The sequence below is a fragment of the Lagenorhynchus albirostris genome, chromosome 12 (assembly GCF_949774975.1).
Source record: "Lagenorhynchus albirostris chromosome 12, mLagAlb1.1, whole genome shotgun sequence".
NCBI classification, from domain to species: Eukaryota; Metazoa; Chordata; class Mammalia; order Artiodactyla; family Delphinidae; genus Lagenorhynchus; species Lagenorhynchus albirostris.
In genome coordinates this window covers 21,358,163-21,381,901 of record NC_083106.1, presented here as the reverse complement: position 1 = coordinate 21,381,901, position 23,739 = coordinate 21,358,163, and the positions used below count along the sequence as shown (strand labels likewise).

The 23,739-nt window shown below is 37.0% G+C and overlaps 1 protein-coding gene across 1 annotated transcript in view; it reads left to right on the top strand.

Annotated features, from left to right (window-relative positions):
- Positions 1-12,721: 12,721 nt before the first annotated feature.
- AIG1 (androgen induced 1) overlaps positions 12,722-23,739 on the top strand; it is a 235,916-nt gene continuing 224,898 nt past the window's right edge. The window contains 2 exon segments of the mRNA XM_060168083.1: positions 12,722-12,909; positions 12,912-13,207. Coding sequence (XP_060024066.1) covers positions 12,843-12,909; positions 12,912-13,207 — 363 coding nt within the window. The 5' untranslated portion in view covers positions 12,722-12,842.

The window sequence follows — 23,739 nt, the reverse complement described above, 5'->3', positions numbered from 1 at the left end:
TATCCTGTCTAGACTGCAGAAGCACTTAAATACAAAGGTGCCAATAATTACAAATAGAGAATAACTTTATTGAATACTAAGAGACATTAATTATAAATTAAAATGAATGGAATATAAGGAAAAATACCTTCTAGATTGTGTTTATTGACACAGCCTATTCTATGAAATTGTTCAAGGAATTATGGTTTATGTTAGCTGCTGAATCTGATTTTGGAAATTAGGTGAAAAAAGTACTTGTTCAGATTTTTCAAATAAACATACTTGCTAGAAAAAGGATCCTAAAAATGAGTAGAATTTTTAATTTACATAACCAGTGGTTTTGGTGTTTCCAGATATTTTTATTCGATTTTCAAATTTTTATTATATCAATTTTATGTCCAATAAAAGAACTAAAGTAAATAGTTTACCTTGGTCAAATTTACCAATCATGACTTGTGTAGTGTTAAACAAGGAAAGATCTCTGTTAAAGACAATCACTATTATAATTCTGGTTAGTAAAAATCACAAAATGTAGTGTAGAATTTAACACATATTTAGATAAAGTCAGGAAATAGCCCCAAATCTTCCTAATTTTTTTTCATTCAAAAACTGAGTTTCCCCTTTTTTGCTTAGCTGTTCAGTTAAAAGAGAATTTCATTTGGACAGTGTGACCAATGGCTCACAGTGGGATAGGGCAGGCAGGGAGGAGGCAGGCCTGACAGAAGGGCCCATTCTGTCCGGTGGGAAAGCTGACCTGCATCCTAAGGCTTATAGCCTGGGTTCAAGCTCATGGGCATTTACTCAGAGAAAATTGAGTACATGGGGGACCATGGAAATCATTACCTTCATCTAGGGAGTCCTTGGCTCGTGTGTTAGACGTCAGGGTTGAGAGTGGAGATCCATGACATGACACCAGTGTCTCAATGAATATGTGGGTCCCAGCCGCAGGAGATCCAGCTGTCCACGGATGGAATTGATTTCAGGAACAAGATTCCAATATCTGGCAGAGCATTCGCCTGGAATAAAACAAGCTCCTCATTTTCTGAGAGTATCCAGATAGGTCATTTAAGAAAGGTCTTGAACTGGATTAAAGCAGCAGCCCAACTTTAGAATCAGAGGCACATAGCAAGAGTGGGTTTGGGTACAAGACCACCTTTTAAGAACATGGCACCAAAGGGAGGTTGTGACTAGGGCATGAATGCAGAAGTCAAAGTTCAGCTGAAGACACTTCATACTAGATCACATGAAAAGCAAAGGGGTCTTGGTCTCAGCAAATCAGTTGCTGGAACAGAGCACCATGGAAAGCTTCAGGACTGATCTCGTACCTCAGCAGGAATTTTTAGTATGGGGTCAGTTTGATGATGATGGGATTTTAGGTGAAGGCTTCTTTCTGCTGGACCAGAGCAGATTAAGTATCGTTGACTCAGGGCTGGAATTGCTCTAGAAAATGGGAAGGCAGGAGGCGCAGCTGTGGGGAACTTGGAATTATAGGAAGCTCAAATCTGGGGACTTGACAACTAAAGGTAACGTGACATCCTGAATGGGATCCTGGGACAAAAAAAGATCATAGCTATCTGAATAATGTATGGACTTTAGTTAATTATAATGTATCAGTTGTATATTATTAGTTACAAATGTGTCATAAAATGTACAGTGTTAACAGTAAGAGAAACTGGGTCCAGGGTATCTAGCAATCTTTTGTAATATCTATGACTTTTCTTTAAATCTGAAACAATTCAAAAATAAAAGTTTAGTTTAAAAAAATCAAGCTTCTCATCATCTTCCTCTTCTTTTTTCTCTTTTTCTTGTAAACACTTTTCCTGTTCAATGAGAAAACAGCATTTCTGATTTATTTGATCCGGGTGTTTTTGTTATTATACAACTCAAAATGTCTTCCCAGTAATATGACATTTATACATATATTTTGTGTATTTCATGTACAAAAACTGGCCCATTTGCCTATGTACTACTCTCTGTACTGTATCAAGAACAGTCATATACTATGACTTCAAATGTAATAACTCATTTGAAAACATACTTTTGTTAATTTGGAAAAAGCACATTTTAAGAACAGTATTATTGAAAAACAGAATCAACTTTTGCCAATAAAGATTAGATTAAAACTTGAAATCATTCTAAATTTAACTTACTTCCTTCTTTCCTTCTTTCCTTCATCTCTCGCTTTCCTTTTTCTTTCCTCCTCTGCCTCCTTCTGTTCCTTCCTTTCCTCATTCCCATTTTCTCTATTTTTCATTTTAATAGGTTTGAAGTCCTTACTTAGATAAGTCTTCTTTGGATTCCTCCACATTCTAACATTATTTAGCAACTCCCTGTGGATTAATAACCTGGAATATATATACACCATAAAGTATTCTGTTAAAATTTGCAATTATATTTGATAACTATAAACATCTAGTTCAATCCCATCTTTTGATAAAGAACTTGAGGTTTAGGGTTTGGAGAGGTTGCCCAAGATGAGCTATGTAATTCCACAGATTAGTAAATAGCAGAACTGGGCCTGAATCCAGTGGTCTACCTCCCAGTCAAATGCACATTTTACTGCACAGTATTGTCTTCACTCTATAAAAATTACTCTGTTTGCAGAGTTACTCTTGAAATTTCCCTTCCTATAAGGAGAAAAACAAGTTTGTGCCAATAACTATTTGCCTGGACTTTATCATCTATTGTTCAGCAGGATGTTGTGAATCCTTTTACAGCCTAACTTTATTATCTCCCTAAAATTAAATGCTGAGAAAAATTCATGATTCTCTTACTTAGATGAAAGGGTCAGCTAGTTAATAATTTATAAAATTAATTTACTACTGTATGGATTTCCCTCTCATCTAAACCTTTTTAACAAGTACATGTATGGGCTGAAATTGTAATAGTGTAAAGAGTGGTGGTGTTTTTCAAATTGTCTTACAGTTACACAGCTGTAAAGGAGATGAAATTTGTTAGCCGTGAAGGTGATGCTGTAAAAATATACAGTTACTTGTTCAAAGAGGCATGCTCATTTGTATATTCTGGGCTGTTCTCTATTTTGTAGCTGTAGTCTATTTGCTGCAATTTTCTCTGAGGGAATTTCTGCTTCTATCACAAATGGTCTGTGTTCCAGAAGAACTACCCAAGTTAATTTCTAATATTCTTTTTATTCCCTACAGTCAATGTCCTGCTTCATGAAAGATATGTTTTCATGTCCTGAGGGCAATTCTTTTGCCCAAACTAGCAGCTGCCTCAGGTGGTTTTACCTGATATAGCAACTGCTGTCATCTTACTTGTCTTTCAGTGGTGGTGCATGGACCAATGGAAGAGTATTTAGAGATTTTTAAAAATGTCTCTATAGGTCAGATTATTGGTTTGGCAGGTATGGGTTTCTGGTTTTGATGACGGGGGATCCTACCCTGCTCTAACACTTGAGTTTGGTTAGGGCTAGGTGACTCTCTGGCGCCACACACTGGCATCCTGATCATAGGCAAATCCCTTTGGACTCTCCATCAATCAGTGCAGCAGGTAATACCCAGAAAAATCAGGGGAAGAGCAAGGTAAACATTTCTGCAGAATCTGATTCCAGAGATTTAGGACTAGCCTAAGTAATTTTCTTTCAAAATTTCTTCCCTTCAAGTATTTAAAGTTAGAGCTAAAGCACAAATTTAGCTTTGAGCTCCCATTTGTACCATATATTTCTTAATTTTCATGTTTTTCTGTTTTAGATTTTCTAATTACAAATAACATAAGCATCATTGAACCAAATCATTTAAAAGGAAGAAAACAGCGAGAGTCTCCACCCTATCCCTTAGAGAAAACCACTAATCACACGTAGTATATATCCTTCCAGCTTTTTAACTGTGTTTATGCAAACATGTATGTAAACATACTACCAAATACTACCAAATAATACATCATAGTGTTTGTGTGTGTGTGATTTGCACTAGCTTTTTAACTTAACAATACACATTGGCCATCTTTCTATATCAATACACAGCATCATCCCACTCTTTTTAATAGCTGTGTAGTATTCCACTCTGTTATATGGAGTTATCATAATTTATTTAACCAGTCCCTCAGTCACACACCTTTGGATTGCGTTTATGTTTTTGCTGAAGGTAACAGCATTATACATATACCTCTGATTACTTGAGACAATATTTCTGTAGGGTAAATTCCTAGAAGAGAAATTACTAAGATGAAATATTATTTCAATTTATACTTTTCCACCAAGAATGTATGAAAACACTTATTTTCTTATGGTCATACCTAATACTTTAAATTTTAATCCTTTTTGTTCTTCACCAGCCTAAGTGAAATTTGCTTTCAGAAGTATCTTTTTAAAAAATGTTTCATGATCATCTGAATTCTTTTATGAATTTATGTTCATATTTTTGGGGTATTTTACATAGTAGTGTTTTCCTTTATCTCACAGATTTGACAGTTAAATTTCCCTCCTTTGTCATTTATCTTTGCTTATATAGTCATTTCTGTTCATCTTTTTCTTTATGGTTTCTATCATGCTGCTATTTAGCAAGGTATTCGTCACATAAAAATTATTTTCTTCTGGGACATTTATTATTTTTGTATTATGTTCTAATAAACTACAAGTCTAGATTTCATTAATCTTTTGCATATTTTTCTTGGCTGTTCTAACTTATTTATTCTTTTCCAAGTGAAATTTTAAAATAATTTTTCAAGGTTCTGAAAATGCTACATTTAGTTTTCAATTGTAGTTGCAATAACTTTATTATAATTTATCACTTTATACTCTTTCCCCAATATGGTTATGTTTATTCTTTATTTTGCTTTTTGTATTTCATTAAAGGCTGACGTCTTTCTTGTTGGATTTATTTCTAAGTATGTTTATTAGTGTTGTTAATGAGTCTTCTCTCCTGTTTCATTTTCTAACTTGTTATTGATTTTTGGTATATTACTCTTGAATTGACTGTTTCCCTGTACTTACTTTCTGTTTCTATTAATACATCAAATAATTTTCTTGGTCTTGCTCCAAGGATGTTATATAATTGTTGTTAAGTGATTACAGTACATTTGCTCCCAGTACATTTGCTCCCAATATGTATACTTTATTTCTTTTCCTTATATTCCTTCACAGGTTAGAAGTTCCAGAATACTGTTGACTGATAGTGGTATTAGCAGAAAGATTTCTTAAATTTATGACTTCAATGTAATTATTTTTTTTCATATTTAATTATTAAGTATTATATTTGTTCTGGATTTCTGAAAAATACTCCTTATCAAGTTAAGAAAGCTTGTTTCTTTCATAGCTCACTAAGAATTTTAATCAGAAGTAATGTTGAGATTTAGGAGATGACCTTTTAGCATCTACTAACATTAAATTTGCATATTTCCAACACTGGATACATGACATCACATATTTGTCAAACCCATAGAACTGGACAACACAAAAAGTGATCCCTAATGTAACTATGGACTTTTATTAGTAATAATGATCAATTGTAACAAAAATACCACACTAATGCAAGATATTAATAATAGGGGAAACTGTGTGTGGCATGGAGAGAGGGAATATATGAGAACTCTATACTTTCTGCTCCATTTTTCTATAAACCTGAAACTACTCTAAAAAATAAAATCTAAAATAAAATAAAATAAAATAAAATCTATTAATTTAAACAAAAGAAAAAGAAAAAATACACTAAAAAGTCATTTAATTCTCCTCAGCCTCAGTTCCATCATCTATAAAATGAGAGGCTTAGACTAGTTGATCTCTAACTTTTCATCCAAAAAGAAGATTCTATCATTCTCACTGTCAATATAAAGATGTCTGGCTGCCAATATATATATATTTTTTCTTCCAGTTTTACTGAGATGTAATTGGCATACAGCACTGTATAAGTTTAAGGTGTATAGTATAATTATTTGATTTACATGCATCACAAAATGATTATCACAATAGGTTTAGTGAACATCCATCATCTCATATACATACCAAATTAAAGAATTAGAAAAAAATTTTTTTTCTTCTGAACTTAGGGTTTACTCTTTTCACAACTTTCATATATAACATACAGCAGTGTTAATTATATTTATCATGTTGTACATCACATCCTCAGTGCTTATCCATCTTATTACTGGAAGTTTCTACGTTTTGACCACCTTCATCCAATTTCCCCTCTCCCACCTCCCACCTCTGGTAACCACAAATCTGATCTCTTTTTCTATGAGTGAGTTTGTTTCTTTGTTTTTGAAGTATAATTGACCTACAACACTATGCTAGTTCCTATTACACAACACAGTGATTCAATATTTCTATACATTTCAAACTGATCACCACAGTAAGTGTAGTTATGATATTACATAGTTATTGACTATATTTCCCACACTGTACATTTCACACCTGTGACTTATTTTGTAATTGGAAGTTTGTACCTCTTAATATCTCTCACCTATTTCTTTCCTTCACCCTACCTCTCTCCCCTCTGGCAACCATCTGTTTGTTCACTGTATCTATAACTCTGTTTCTGCTTTGCTATATTTGTTCATTTGATTTGGTTTTTTTCTTTAAATTCCACATATAAGTAATATCATGATTTTTTTTCCCCTCTGTTTGACTTACTTCACTTAGTATGATAATCTCTAGGTCCATCCATGTTGTCACAAATGGCAAGATTTCATTCTTTTTTATGGCTGAGTAGTATTCCAGATATCTATATCTATATATAGAGATAGATATAGATAGATATATCACATCTTCTTTATCCACTCATCTGTTGATGGATACTTAGGTTGCTTCCATATCCTGAATATTGTAAATAACGCTGCAATGAACACAGAGGTGCATATATCTTTTGTAATTAGTGTTTTTGGTTGTTTTTGGATAAATACTCAGGAGTGGAATTGCTGGATCATATGGTAGTTCTATTTTTAATTTTTTGAGGAATCTCCATATTGTTTTCCATAGTATATATTTTCCAATACTTATGAAGGTAGAAGAAAAGAGTATGTTGAAAAAAATACTTCATCAGCTTAAGCAAACTGTAAAGGAACATCATTATGCAATTCTGGAAAATAAATGGAACCATATAATTATTGAATGAATCTGGTGATGAAATTGTAGTTTATGTGAAAAGGATAATGGTGAAATGGAGTGTAAGTGGGTATTGGTGAAGCATTCGTTTAAAGAAAATAGCTCAAGTTTTCAAAAGATAACTTCAGATGCCTCAGGTGCTGTGAAACTAAATGACATGGTCTAATGATAACTAAAAGATTGTCCATCATGGAAGTTTTATGAAAATTATTATAAAATGATTTGTGGCTCGGGGAAGTCATATCTAAAATTTTCTCATCCTTATAAATCAGACAATGATGTCCACAAAGATGCTGAGATACAGATGTTGTTTCTGCCTCATATGATATATTTCTGTCAGATATTAGTGTGGGTGGAGCAGGCAGCTGCCTATGAGGGGTGGTGGGAACTGTAACAGATGAGAAAACACAACCCAGAGCACATGGCTCCTCAGTAACAGAAGGGGAATTAAACCTGGGGTGGTGCACTGACTGGCAGTATCCGCAGCTTGGTGTTATAATTAAAACCCCAAAATACATGATTTCATATCCCAGCTCTGCCCTTTGCTGGCGGTGTGACTTTTGGGGCAGTTTACCTAATTTTCTCTCTGTCTCCATTTCCTTTTATGTAAGATGCAGATAATAATAGTAACCATTCTCAGTGAGGATAAGAAGAGCTAATATTTGTAAAGGGCTTAGATCAAAGCCTGGCCCACAGTAGGTGTTATATGGGTGTTTATTAAATAAAAAATAGATACACTTGAACCCTGGTTTCCTTAGCACTATCCCACTGTCCTATGACTCAGCACTTTTTTGAAGCCTGCCGGGAAATCACCCCAAGTGTCTCCTGGTATCATCATTTAGCTGCGTGTAACAGAACACCCTACTACATTGCTTTCAACAAATAGGGGGCTATTCTCACATCACAAGAAGCCTGGAAGGAGGCCACTGCTGGCATGGGTTCAGCAGGTTATAGATGTTAGGGCAAAGCGCTCTGGGATCCTCTGATTCTTTTCTTCGTGCTTACAAGGTGACTACTGAAGCTCCAGTCATCCTGTACACAGTGAAACAGGAAAAATAAGGATGGGGGTAGGGCTACCGGGAGGGGTGTACTAATGGAATACTTCTCAGAAGCCCTTTCAGCAGATTTCGACTTTACACAGAATTGTGGCTTGGCCCGGACACATCACTGCACGCTCCCAACGTCCTTTTGGGTCTGTTACCTTCTTCTGTGTGCAGAGTCCAGCAGGCTTGAGAGGGTGTTTTGGACACCCTGGGTAGGATGTTAACATGGCACTCTTCCAAAGTCCCACCCTGCAGCCTGCTAGCTGACACCAGCATACAGGTGTGGTGGTGTTGTTCTCGTTGTTGTTTTGGCTGACACAATTTTTAAAAATTTGAACTACAATGAGTCTACGTAGGGCATTTGCTCCAGTTTTTCAAAGATTCAATTTTACACTGTTATCTTACATTTAGCTTGACTGAATTATATACATGCCTGGTCTCTGAAGGATTTGGATTTAAGACTTCTGAAATATCTTTAAACTATCTGTTGAACATTTATTTAGAGGCTGAAGGCTGTTGGGAAACAAGACCCCCTGGTGGTAGGAGTCTGCCTCTTCTCTACTCCCCTGAGCAAGTGAGCTCCTCCCAAACTCCTGTATATGGTCTACTCAGCAAAACAAAAGCTCTGCAATTACCCTGATACCCACTGGGGAGAAGAAATTCAGCGATGATTTACCATTATTCTGGAGCACATTAGGAGGGCTCTCTCACCAGTCACCCATCCACTGAAGCAGTTTATGAAAACGTTTCCTCCCTGAGAATAATTCTGGTAAGTGGATTACCTTCAATTTGCCACACTTCCAGGGATATTTTGGTGCCATTAAGTGACTGGCTCTTCTAACACAGCACACTTGTGATGCTTCCAGACAACGCGGACACTGCAAAGGGGGCAGTTTTTGACAAGGAAATAGTGAGTACAGGTAGAATTTGGATCGCCACTAAGCCATCCACGTGGATTGTTCAAAGCCGGGAGACGACATCCTACATCCCGAAGAGGGACTGGCAAAGTGGGCTTTCATTGAGTCTTGCCCAATGTGCTGGCTCTGGATATGTGCACACCGAGAGCATTCCTGGCAGGACAAGTAGCTTTGGCAAAGTTACTGACAGATCTCAGGAGCGAAGGGGATGTTTCAGATCTGTCTGAGATCTAGCCGGTACCTCACACCAAATCTCAGCACTACTTTTTCTAAAGCTTTTCAGTGACTGTCTAGAACCCTTGGTGTTTAGAAATCTCATAACTTAGGGTTCTATATATATATATATATATTTATATATATATTTTTTTATATATTTATATATATTTTTATTTATTTATTTGGTGGCACTCGGTCTTAGTTGCAGCTCGCTGGCTCCTTAGTTGCGGCACATGGGCTCCTTTAGTTGTGGCATGCGAACTCTTAGTTGCAGCATGCATGTGGGATCTAGCTCCCTGGCCAGGGATCGAACCCGGGCCCCCTGCATTGGGAGTGTGGAGTCTTAACCACTGTATCACCAGGGAAGTCCCAGTAGAGTTTTCTATAGCAAATTCAGTCCATTTTTAAACCTGAAAAAACCGTTGCAATCAGCAACATCAGCACAACTGCTAGGCGCCGCCGCTCATTTGCCCTGTAAGTAACAACCCTTCCTGGTTAATAGCAAAACAATCTGGCTAATGAAATGTATTGGCACTATGTTTCATATCTAAAGCAATTAAAAATATCTGTAGTGAGCATCAATTATTGGGAAAAAGAATGATTTTTGCCCACTTTTTAATCTTTCCAACTGCTCTCTAGGGCAAAAGAGCTCTCCTTGGAACCACAGTCCATAATAAACACATGTGAACAAATACACACATTAGGTTGTAAAAGGATGGTTTCTTAACTGGTTTTTGAGCTACAAATAATCCCTAAAAAGTGGCTTTCTCAACTAAATATGCAGACATTACAGTGTATTTATAGTGATTAAAAACTGGAAACAAACTAAATATCCAAAAATAAAGTTTAAGCAATATTATGTCATGCTATGCAACAATTAAAAATGATTTTTACAAAGAGTTTTAAATAATAAGGTAACATACTTATTAAATTTAAAGCAAAAAAAATCTGCTTGATGCAAATTGTTACATGGTTATGTCACAACTAAGTATATAGTGTAAGAAAGACTGGCAGGTATGTGCTAAAATGTTAACAGTGTTTTCTGTGGGTGGTGAGAGTGGGAGTAATTTTTTTTAATTTCCTATTTTAATATAATAAATATGCTGCTTTTATAATAAAGAAAAATGAGCAACCCAAAGGTATCTTTTCTGCGAAACTGAGGGGATTCTTCCTAAGCCCAAACCTCTCAAAGGGACACATCTTATCTTCTACCCTATGGTGCAGACAACTGTGAAGGGGGAAAAATAATCCTTTCAAATACATTGACACTGTTAGAAAATGCTTATCCAATGTAAACACAGAACCAAAGGAAATGCATAAACATTGAATATTATAAGGATATGCATAAACACAATTCTTCCTCCTGAATTTGTAAGCAAATACCCATGGCTATATGAAGTTGGCTTGTTGGAAGACAATGTAAGGGAGACAGAGGGTCCTTGTCATTTCCAAAATTAGTAGGGATTATCATCACCAATATGTTAGATGCTCTCCCCCTTCAAAAAAAAAAGAAAAAGAATGAAGATTCTGTATCAGTTTTTAGAAGTACTTAAGGAAGAATATCTTGAGCCCATATATAGACTAAGAATTATTAACAGTAATCAAAGAAACACTAATGTATAATAACTAAAAGCTAAAACACGGTCTTAAACTCTTCCCTTGGGAAACATGTTTTCATGAAACTCAACTGGACAAGGCTACTCTCCTCCATCCCCACTCATTGTGGGGCAGTATGAAAAAGCTAAAAAAGTGACATGCAGATATTTCTTCTGTACAGTGTACAATGAAAAGCAGTATTCTCTAACTCAAATATGGAATCATGTAAAACTTATCAGTGATTAATGTATTATAGTTCATAAAAAAGGATAACTTTCCACAGAGTGAAGTTTTAAGTGCAATACTGTACTGCAATACTTACACTAAGAAAAACGCAGTCTGTGTGTAGGTTAATATTTTTTTCGCAGAGACATGTGAAACATGTCTAAGATTACTAGATATGGTCTAAAAAGCAAAAAGAGCAACCTGGATGTGTTCATAAATAATCAGCAAGATGTTCCAAAAATTGTGGACTGACATTCTCATAAAATATTTGAGTCAATGTTTATGCAAATGTTTCATTTTTTTAAAAAAAAAGCCCACAAAACTCATTATCTTATTATGGTTAGCAAATCACAAAATAACAAAAGCAAACCATTAGAATAGGTTCAAAACACTTTTTGAATGGTATAGTTACTTAAAAAGAAATTGAGTACAGAATAAAATTTTAAATGGCTTTATACAAATATTATTATATTTTTCTAGTATGGGATAGGGAGTCTTATTTATGATTTTCTAAATTGTAAGGTAGGAAGGTGTATCAAATTTTAAGGATATCATACGAACTCAAAACTTTACTAAGGACTTAGATCTTCAGTAGATCCACTTTTAAATTTTGCAATCTTATGAACCTGTAGCATGGACACACAATTTTTAAAAATGCACCCAACTTTTACATGAAAATAAAACTAGAAATCATCAATAATGAATAGTTTTATGCTGGTAGAATCTTCTTGGAATTATCTTGATTTGGAGGACATTAACTTCTACTGGCATAATTATGAGGCCGATTAGAAAATATCTACTGGGTTTCTTTATTTTGGTTAAGAGACTGGTTGGAAAAATTCAGGAGTTGCTACTTTACCTCTTAACACTGTGCACTCTGCTTTCCCTGTCCCCTCACTCCACATTCTGTGACTCAAGAGACTATTTTCAGAGGACACCTGTTTTAAATGGATCCACAGGAAATACCTATGTTGTCTTTCATAATCTGACCCTGCATCTCGTTAGCTGAAATGTGATGCTGCCCACAGAATGAAGCAACTTCAGTGTGACAACATTTACTGGAAGGTGGAGGGAATCCAGTTTATATTTATTTTCCTTCCATTAAGCCCTGGTATTGGAGTGTAGGAAAAAATAAATAAGGAAAACGGCAAAACCAGTTTAACCCTCAAAAGATTAGTATTAAATTACACAAACGGGTTTTACATCCAGACTCAGGATGATCTGCTCTTGAACTGAATGTAATCTTGCAGCAGAAACTTATCTGACACTCCTTTCTTTACAACGTTTTATTTATAAACCCCTTGTCCACAGTTCACAGTCGGCCTTGTTATATATTGATAGGATATTTATAAACCCCCGGTGGAAAAGTGCAGGGCAGCCTACCCACTGGAATAGAATTAATAAGGGGATTTCATAGAGATTAACAGTAGTCTAACACTAAAATTCCAGTTGGGTCCAAAATAAAGCAAGTCACTCGGGGGCCCCGTTTCACGGGTTTGCACCCCCCACGTGCGCGCCTCCACCGGTGCCACTTGGCCAGCAAGTCCCCGAGCTGGACCGTTGGCCCACCCCGGGGCCCGCTCCTTCCGGGCGGGTTGCCCGGCCCCCGCGCCCGGCCCCGCGCCCGCTCACCCTGGGCCGCGCTCCCTCTCCGCCCGGCCGCTGCCGCTGGCCGCCGTCCCCGGATCTCGGCGCGCGCTCCCCGAGCCCCGGTCGTCCTCGGAGGCTGCCCACCCGCTCCCGGGGCTCTGAAGGGCTGCCCCGGGCCGGGTCTCCGGGACCCGCGAAGGCAGCAGCAGAATGACGTAGATGACGAAAGAGCTGACGCCACGCCGCCCACCCCACAGCCGCCGGTGCCCGCACACACCGCCCCGCCCCGCCCGCCCGCGAGGTTGCCCGCGCGCGCGCTCGCGGGACACGTCCCGCCAGGGCCCCCGCCCGCCCCGCCCGCGACCGGAGTTCCCACGGCGCCCGCCAGAGCCCTGCGCCGCCCGTCCTCCTCGTCGCCGAGCCCGTCCGCGCCTTTCGCGAACATGGCGCTTGTCCCTTGCCAGGTGCTGCGGGTGGCCATCCTGCTGTCCTACTGCTCTATCCTGTGCAACTACAAGGCCATCGAAATGCCCTCGCACCAGACCTACGGAGGGAGCTGGAAATTCCTGACTTTCATTGATCTGGTAAGGCCGCTCCCCTCCCCCTCCCCCGTCCTCCCCTCACTCCGAGCCCGGGTGTGTTTGTGGGTGCGCCGGCACCTGCGCGCGTGCTCCAGCATCCACGCCGGTCCTCGCCTCTTCCCCAGTGACTGCGTCTGAAGGCCAGGCTGCCCCCTCAGCAGCACTTTCTGTAGCACCCAACGTTATCTGGTAGCTGGGGCACGAGTGGAGGTGGGGCGCAGCCAGGTGGTGGGCTCTTTGGAGGGGAACACACACCTGCTTCTAAGAGGTGGCACGGGAAGATTCTCAACTTAGCAACTGGATCGAACGACCTTGGTCATGAGCGGCCTCAGACTCGTTCGCCCCCAAGGTGCTTTCCAGAGCACCCACCGTGGGATCAAGTCGCAGCAGCTGAAGGAAACTGGGTATTGTCGAATTACTTGGTGTTTCCTCTGAAAGGACTGTCCTCCTAACAAAGGAAAGAAAGCTCCTCATAAAGAAGAGAAATCGCCTAATAAAGTTGTCTTCTTTGCATCTGTTTTTGCCCATTGTCAGTAATTTACTTACAACCTTCCCCCACCCCCCAGAAGCATTAGAAGAGAGAGCTTTTCAAAACGCATTCACAGTGGACTTTATACTTTCCCCATCTTCCCGTGTAAAAGTTCGCAATAGTTTGCATAAGCAACTCCTCTGTTGGCACAATGATGGCCTTGGCAGTTGGAGGGCTTTTGTTTGTTTGTTTTTTAACAGTTTATCCACTTATGGCACTGAAAGGGCTGGAGAGGTATCACATGAGCATAAAATCCAATGACTTGGGGTGGAACCTAGGAACTTCAGGGTGAAAGACTGGCCCAAACATACACTAAAAGATGGTCAAGTATGGACAGAGAATTAAAACAAAAGCTAGGAGTTCTGAGGACTAGAGAAAATGTAGAACCAATTCCTGGATCGCCAGAACTGCCCGTCCAAGGTTATACACAAGGTTGGCTACAAAAGCAAGATTGTAATCTCTAATTGTTGACCCTTTGTTTTGATGAAGAGAACTTGACACCTGTTTTAAGATACTTCCAAAGGCTTAGGATGCTTCGAAGATACGCAGTCAGCAGGTTTTTGTATAGAAATACCATTTTAAATTTGTATCATGTTAGATACTTTGAGAGAAGAATTTAAGCCCTTCCCCCAGCACTTTCCAAACTGGGCACCAAGACTGACCAGGGCATAGAGTGTTTCAGGGGTTTCAATTTTCAGTTCCTCAACTTCCAGCTCTTTCTTGAAACTGATCTGTCTCTGAACATGGGTGTTGCCTGCCAGTTCTCCTTTCTTCTGCCTTGTTCATCCAAGGGACAAGCACGTGACAAGGCTCTGTGCTGTATTTATCTGTTCCTTTTAGGATTCAGAAGATAGACAGTTGTCACTAGAACTATCTTCATATTTGATTGAAAAACAAAGTCAGACTTATCTTGACAGAAAGTCTTCTTGAGTTGATTGGCTCGTCATTGAGGATTGGCTCTACCTTTTATGTTATGTAGCAGACTTCCGGAGACTGAAACCTGCAGCCCTGAAGTTCTGATAAATATGTATCAGAGTGTTAGAAATCATGTCCCCTTTTCAACTGTTCAAACTTATGTTAAAAATATTTAGATGTTATTTAAAAAATATGTGCATAGATTTTCAGAATTCTTTTACTGGCTATGTGAACAAAATTTCTCTTGGATCACTACCTTATCCCATTTCTCCTGATCTCACTTTGAGCTGGCCCATTTGAGTGTTGTCAGGGAACAGCACTGAGCTGAAATACGGATGGAAACCCCACCAGAACCATAGAAACTATGAACAGTTCTCAGAAGCACCTTTGCATTAGATATAGTTTTGGGGGCGCAGGGGAGGGGATTAGCAGGTGAGAGCGGTAGAAATTGAGGGTATTGTTAACCCATGCGAGAAATGACAACTCACATTGGCATTGCTTACTGTGTGTTATAAAACAAGACTCACAAGAAACGATGTACCTCTCAGAACCTTTGAGTGACGTGAAACTGTAGTAGAGCCAATCTGACTCGGCTTAAACTGTCATACACTTTATATTTTAGCATTTAGTGGTTGGACCTGCCTATTTTAAATAATCATGACAAATATATTTTTGTCTCTTTCATACTTAAATTCAGTTTGTATAGGGCCTTCAGCCAATCATTCAAACTTTTTATCTCTGTGGCTTCTGATTAAAATATAATAAATCTTTAATTGAGGGTTCCTGTGAGAAAATATGTCTAGAATATATTCAAAGAAACACTCATGCAAAGTGTTATTCTTTTTGTTACTAGAGATTTAGAGTCTTTGGAGCTTAAGCATTGTACAGCTGTTACAACAACCAGCCTGTGAGTCCCTACTATTGGCATGAAAAGATTAGGCCACTATTATTTACTCATTTAACTTTTCATTTTTCTGTGTTAAAAAAAACTGAATAAACTTTATTACTTAGTGCTTTGGACATTTTTAATGATTCTAAGCTCATTAGAGCAATTTTGCAAGAGGGTTTAGCTTCTCAGAACTTCAGTGAGAAGGCCCTTGTCCTAGCCAACTTGGATCACAGAGAGTCAGGACATTTATCCTGGTGGCCACAGTCTGATTCCATGATCCACGGCATCAGTGTACCAGAATGTAGCTCAGGAATCTCAGGCGACACGTATCCAGGATCATATGGTTATGTGGCAGGGGCCGTTCCAGCTATATCCATACCTTACTTTGAGTATGAGAGTCATCCCAATAGAATCAGAGCTCATGGTAAAAAGTGAAATGAAAGTTATTGCATAATAACTGCATAATAATTGCATAATAACATAATAACTGAATCTGCATCATTTGAAGAAAATTCATCAGCTGTGATACTGGTTAAGAAGATATTTGAACATTAGTAATGTTCAGTAATCTTATACTGAACATTATTACTGAACTATTACTGACATATTACTGTTATCAGTAATCTTATACTCTTATTGTTATTCCCCAAGAGCTTCTTTTCCTAGAATTGAAGCACTGTAAAAGAACTAAAAGTGCTTCAGGAAAATTCAAGTAAGTAAATGGAATACTGTCTCCACATGATAGGCAGAATAATAGGCCCCCAAAGCATGTCTGCATCCTAATCCCTGGAACCTGTGAGTATGTTAGGTTACATGGCAAAGTAATTAAAGTTGCTAATCAACTGACCTTCAAATAGGGAGATTTGCTCAGATTATCCATGTTACCCCAAGGTTTCTTAAAAGTGGAGGGAGGCAGGGGAGAAGAGTCAGTTGGAGGAAGATGTGACGGTGGAAGAAAGTCCCAGAGAGGTGCAACACTGCTGGCTTTGAAGATGGAGGAAGGGCCCAGGAGTCAAGGAATGTGGGAGGTGTCTCCAAGCTGGAAAGGGCGAGGAAATAAATTATCCCTAGAGCCTCCAGAAGGAACATAGCTCTGCTGACACCTTGATTTTAGCCCAGTGAGACCCATTTTGGACTTCTGACCTCCAAAACTATAAAATAATAAATTTGTGTTTAAATCACTAAATTTATGCTAATTTGTTGCAGCAGCAATAGAAGACTAGTATACTTGGCTCTAAATCCTGTGACCTAGAAAAGAAACCTTAAATGTTGTTGTACTGATGTGGTGACTCAGCTAGTTCTTTATGTGTATTAGATAACTGGTTAATTTTAGTTTTAACCAGAAACTATGCTGAGGAGACATACATGTGACAACAGGCAATGTGAGAATCTATGAAAATGGAATAACTTTGGAAAAACTAGGCCTTTTCTTTACTGTGAAGTATTTTAGAAATTATCATTGTGAAACATGCCATGCTGGGAGGAATACTCTTAACTGGAAATAAGCTGGAAAGAAAAAACAAACTGACGAATGTTCAAATATTTTCTTAACTAGTATCACAGCTGATGGATTTTCTTCAAATGATGCAGATTCATTCACTTATTCATTAATCAAATAATTTCCCAAGTTATATAATAATTGTCCCCCAAAATAATAGAAATGAGGAATCAATCAAACCAACAAACATAAATTAAAAGAAAAAAGAAACTGGATGTTGAGGCCTCAAAGTAGTGCTGGAATACATTGGGTGTTAGGAAACATTTGAATAAATGGAACTTTCCAGATGTTCAATGAGTATTCTCTTCCTGTCCTGTTTCCTCCTAAAAACATTCGAAACACTACAGATTTTTTTTTTTTTTTGAAATATAGCAACCAGAATTTTATTCAGCTCTATATGGTAGAATGTCTAACACGTGAATAAGAATCAACTTCTTTGAAAAACATGAACTGGACATTTGTTATAAAAAATTAATATTGATTTTGGATTTAAGAAACTGATTTTTAAAGGTTGAAATAGAAATGTGATGATCCCATTTGCTCTAGTTTGTGGTACTCGCCATTTTGATAGTTACCATGTCTTAGGGCTCCATTATATTCATTATTTCTCCTATACTGACTTTCCATTCATGCACAGGCTGAACACCGGTGAGGCCCTACCTCCTCAAAGTGTAGTGTGAGGACCAGCAGTGATCTTATCTGGGAGCCTGGTAGAAATGTGGACCCTCCAGCTCCACCCCAGACCTTCTGAATAAGAATCTACCTGTTAATAAGATCACTAGGTGATTCTTTTTCACATTTTAGTTTGAAAAATGCTGCTCTAGGCCATGCTGTTTTTGTTTTGTAATTTAACATGGAATAGCTTGTAGGACACAGCCTTCATATATTAATTCTGCCAACTATATTTAAAACATATTTAAACATATTTCAAAATATATTTAATTATGTCACTTTTACTGTGACATAGTTAAAAACATGTTGTAAAAAATTACAACTGTAAAAAAAAAAAAATTACAACTGTAAAATAAAAGAAAGAGAAAAATATGTATTTGGTACCAAGGGTGAGCTATTTGTTGCAATTGAGAAACAAGTTTGTCTAATCTTTAGGGAAATCAGGTGAAAAAGAATACACATTTGATTGTATTGTCTCTACTGTTGGAATAAAGGAAGCATAACAATTTATCAGGAAAAATACAATTCCTTCCAGGCACTGACTTTGCAAGGTTATTTATCACTCAGCTAGTCATATAAATGACATCGGGTAGCATAGCAGGTAATGCCTTTGATTGTTTTCTAGCAGATTATCAATAGAAATATTCTTATTGTTGATGTTTTTTATATTATGATTTTATGAAAGCCAAAGGCATGGTCTTCTGTTTTGACTGGGTGAAGGCATTTTTGTAGAGGTTTAAGGTAGTATAATCTGGGTACTTAATTTTGTTATCTAAATCCGTTTTACAAAAGAATTTGAGAAAACCACAGAGTGAGCAGGATAAATAAGTGTTCAGATGTTGAAAAGCTTGGGGTGTTCAAAGAGCAGGAAATGGTCAAGTACACCTGGAGGATAGATTTTTTGCTTTTAGACACACTAAGAATTTTTGACCTTTAAAAATGTTTAAAAGGGAGAAAAAACTGCGTAAGTATACTAAATGATGCATTTGAGTTTGTCATATTTACTTATATACTTATAATAAAATATTCTTGACTCCATTAAGTGCATGGCTTAATTTTAAATAGGAAATAAAATATCTTGAGAAGAGATTCTACATACTATTATGTAACTATGATACTTAGCTTTGCCAGTCAAAACCGCAGAGTGCCATGTGAAGGCCAGTAGTTCATTGAGTAGTCTGAACAAAATTAGATTGGTTTGTTTTGGTTTGGTTTTTTCTTTTTTTTTTTTTTTTTTGGATATTATACAAAGAGGGTGAAACTGCAAATTTTTTTTCAGTACAATCAGACTTGACCCTAAAATGCAGGTAAACTTTAAGGATTAAATAATGCTTTTTCCTAACCTGGGAGAAGAACTTTGAGTATAATACTTTACACAGAGTCCTCTTCCCCCTCTTTGAAAGTGTTTCTTTTGGAGCAAACATAAAATAGGGACCTGGTTTTGTCAGAGTCGGGGAAATAGTTGATGATATAATCTCTAATTCCCTTTCTTACTTGCAAATGTTATTGAAATTACAGAGTCATCTGACCGTGTTGAGGTCACTTCTTTTCCCATCTCTGCCATCCCCCATGTCTGGTATAACATTTAACAAAATTGGTAACTGCTCTTGAGGCTTTCATTTGTTTCTCTGTGTTCCCCTGAAATGTCATATGTTTCTGTGGAAGTGTGAACAATACTACAGTTTTCCATATTGAATCAGATGTTCCTGTGATCCAAGCACACTTGGAAAAAGCTTACTGCTTAGGATTCCATAACAACATAGCTTTCTTTTGCGTCTAGCAGCCTGTGGCTAGACAGTTAAAGGGCCCCTGTCTCACCTGCAGGGTATTCCTGCCAGAGGACAGTGAGTACAGACCCCTTTCTGCATGTGAGAGACCCCTGGATCAGATCCATCGTGGAGGGCAGCAAGGTATGCAATGTTGCTTTGATAGGCTGGATCAAGACAGGCTAATTGGGAATCACCAGAGAAACTGCTTGAATTCACCAAGTGATAAGAATACTGTCATTTTGAATCTTGAGCAAATGGCATGTGTTCATGACAGTGCTTTAGAAGCATGGAATTCTAAAAAGTCAGTGAGACAGTGGTCTAGCCCTTTCAGGTTGACATATTTAGAACTGTCAGGCTGTATTATAACTTAAAATTTTAATTTCAAAAGCAGTACCTAAAATTCCAGAAAATTTGTATAATACTGGAAACCGTAGGGAAGCAAATATATTCCATCTTAAGTGTCCCTAATTTTCAGTGCATCTTAGCATTGAAGTGCTTCAAGATGGTATTTTCTTCAGAACTTCATGAATACTCAGAAACACACATAGAGGGAAAGTCAGACTGTATATATATGCATGTATACATTATATGCATGTATGTGTATATATGTGTGTGCACATTTATATATTCAGATTTCAGAAAAATCATATTATTTATAAAAATTATTTTAAAATTATATTTAAATTAAAGGAGATACCAATGTTAGTATTTTGGCATTTGCCTTTTGAGCCATATATGGCCTTTTCTTTGAAACAAAAATTCAATATATACATATGGTTTGTATAAATTTGTTTTTTAAAATTAATAGACACCATAATTCCCTCTTTTTGGTGCGCAGTTCTGAGTTTTGACGGATGCATAGTTGCCACCACCACAATCACCTAAAAATATTAAAATATTCCCTTGTGCTGCCCCCTTAGAGTCAAACCCTCCCCTGAATCTTAACAATCACAGGTTTGTTTTCTACCCTTGTAGTTTTGCCTTTTCTACACAAATATGTAAAGCAGACGGGATATAGCGTTTGAGCCTGGCGCTTTTTGTTTAGCATAATACATTTCAGATTCCTCTCTGCTGCTGTGTGTATCCATAATTTGTTCCATTTTAACGCTGAGTAGTATTTTATGGTATTGATGTATCGCTTTGTTGATTCACTCATAAATTGAAGTGCGTTTGAGTTTTTCCTAGTTTGGGGTGATTATGAGGAAAGCTACTGTAAACATTTGCATCCAAGTTTTTGTATGAACATGAGTTTTTATTTTTACTGGGAGTGGGATCGCTTGGTTATATGGCAAGTATATGTTTAGCTTGATAAAAAACTGCCAGACTGTTTTCCAGAGTGGTTGTGCCACGTTGCACTGCCATCAGCAATGTGTGAGGGTTCCAGTCGCTCTGCGTCCTGTCAGTGTGTGGCATTGTCAATTTTTCTTCTACTTTAGCTATTCTAATAGTTGTGCAGTGGTATTTCATTGTGGTTTTAATTTGCATTTCCCTCATGACTAATGGTATTAAGCCTCTTTTCTTATGCATTCTTATCATACATATATCTTCTTTACGAAGCGCCTGTTCAAATCCTTTACCCATTTTAAAAAAAAAGGGTTGTTTTCTTATTGTTAAGCTTTGAGAGTTTTTGTGTATGCTGAAAAGAAGTTCTTTGTCAAATACGTGATTTGTAAACATTTTCTCCCTGTCTGGGAGTATCTTTACCTTTTGTTGGTATAGACAGGCCACAATTTACAATGGTTCGACTTTATGATTTTTCGACTTTTTTATAGTATGAAAGTGATATACATTCAGTAGTAACTGTACTTCCAGTTTTGAATTTTGATCTCTTCCTGGGTTAGTGATATGTGGCACGATATGCTCTTGCAATGCTGGGCAGGGCAGCGAGCCCCAGCTCCCAGTCAGCCATGCGATCAGGAGGGTAAGCAACCAATACACCTACATTCTGTTTTTCACTTTCAGTAGAGTATTCAGTAAATTACATGAGACATTCAACACATTATTATAAAATAGGCTTTGGGTGAGATGATTTTGCCCAACTATAGGCTAATGTAAGTATTTTGAGCACGTTTAAGGCAGGCTAGGCTAAGCGATGATGTTCAGTAGGTTATGTGTTCAGTGCATTTTTGACTTAGGCAATATTTTCACTTTACCATGAGTTTATCAGGATGTGACACCGTGGTAAATTGAGGATGATCTGTAGTGTCTTTTGCAGAGCAAAAGTTTATCATTTTGATGACATCCAGTTAATTTTTGATTGCTGTGTAGTGCTATCTCATTGGGGTTATAATTTGCATTTCTCAAATGGCTAATAATCTTGAACATCTTTTCATGTCTTACTTGCCATGTGTATGTCCTCTTCAGTGAAACAAATAGTATTGTTAAATTTTACTTTTTGTTAAATGTTAAATACATTTGATTTTTGCATATTGACCTTACATCCTATGATTTTGCTAATTCACTTATTCATTCTAGGAGCTTTGTTGTGGATTTCATGGACTTTTCTTTTTTTATATAGATGACCATATCATCTGCTAATAGAGACAGTTTTCTTCCTTTCTAATTGTCATGGCTTTTATTTCTTTTTCATGTGTTGTTGCATTGGTTAAGACTTCTAATATGATACTGAACATAAGTGGTGAGAGTGGATATTCTTGTCATTTCTTTTTTAGGAGGAAACAGTCTTTTGCAAGTAAGTATAATAGTAGCTATAGACTTTTTATGCATATACCCTTTATCAGTTTGAGTACGTTTCCTTCTGTTTCTTGTTTACTGAGAAGCTTTTAAAAAAAATATCGTAAATGGTTGTTGAATTTTGTCAAATGATTTTAACTGCGTCTATTGATATGTTCATATGGCTTTTTTTCCCTCTTAATATGGTGAATTACATTGATTGATTTTTGAATATTAAGTCAGTCTTACACTCCTGGGGTGAATGCACTTGGCTGTGGTATATTGTCCTTTTTATATATTGCTTAATTTGATTTGCTAATATTTTGTGGATTTTACCTCTCTGTTAATGAGGAATATTTGTGTGTAGTTTTTTATTTTTCTTCTTTGCCTGACTTTGATATTAGTGTAATGCTAGCCTTATTCCTCCTCAATGTTCTGGAAGAGATTGAGCAGAATTGGTTTTACTTCTTCCTGAAATTTGTGACAGAATTTATAATTGAAAACCACTGGGCCAGGAGTTTTCTTTGTTGAAAATTCATTTTGGTTGATTTCAAGATATAGGAGTATTCAGCTTATTTCTTTCTTTTTCATTGAGATTTGGTAGTTTATATCTTTCAAAAAGTTGATCCATTTCATCTAATATCAACATTCTTTCCTTATCTTTCTCTTATTGTCTTTAGGGTCTGTGGTGATAACCACATTTCATTCCTGATATTGGGAATCTGTGTCTTATCTCTTTTTTCTTTATCAGTGTGGCTAAGGACTTCTCATAAGTTCTTTATGTTTTTCAAAGTTCAGCTTTTGGATTCACTGGTTTTTTCCTATTGGTTTTCTGTTTTCAATTTCATTGATTTCTGTTTTTAAAGTTTATTACTTTCTCCCTTTTGTTTTGGGTTAAATTGGTTCTTCTTTATTAGTTTCTTAACTAATAAATCTGTGGAAACAGATTGTTTATTTATTAAATTGAGTCCTTCTTCCCTTTTAAAACATTTAATACTAAGTACTGCTTTAGTTGCATCTCAAAAGTTTTAATACATTTTATTTTCATTGTCATTCACTTCAAAATATTTTTTAAATTCCTTTGAGTCTTTCTATTTAAAAAAATTATCAAGTCTTTGTTTTTGGAGCAGTTTTAGGTTCACAACAAAATTGAGAGAAATGTAGAGAGATTTCCCATATATTCCTTGCCCCCATGAGAGTCTTTCTATTTTACAATGGTTATTTAAACATGTGGGGTTTAATTTACACATTTTTGGCTATATCTGAGATATCTTTCTATCATTTGTTTCTAGTTTAAATTCCATTATGATCAGAGATCATTTTCTGCATGATTTCAATTCTTTTAAATTTGTTAAGTTTGTTTTTATGGCTAAAATATGGACTATCATGTTGAATATTTCATGTACACTTGAAAAAAAAATGTATTCTTCTCTTGTTAGGTAGAGTGTTCCTTAAATGTCAATTATATTAAGTTAGTGGGTAACGTTGATCAGGTCTCCTATATCTTGCTGATTTTCTGTCTGCCTGCTCTCTCATTAACAGAGAGGAGCATTGAAGTCTCTCTGTAATCGTGTAATTGTGTAAAAGTGT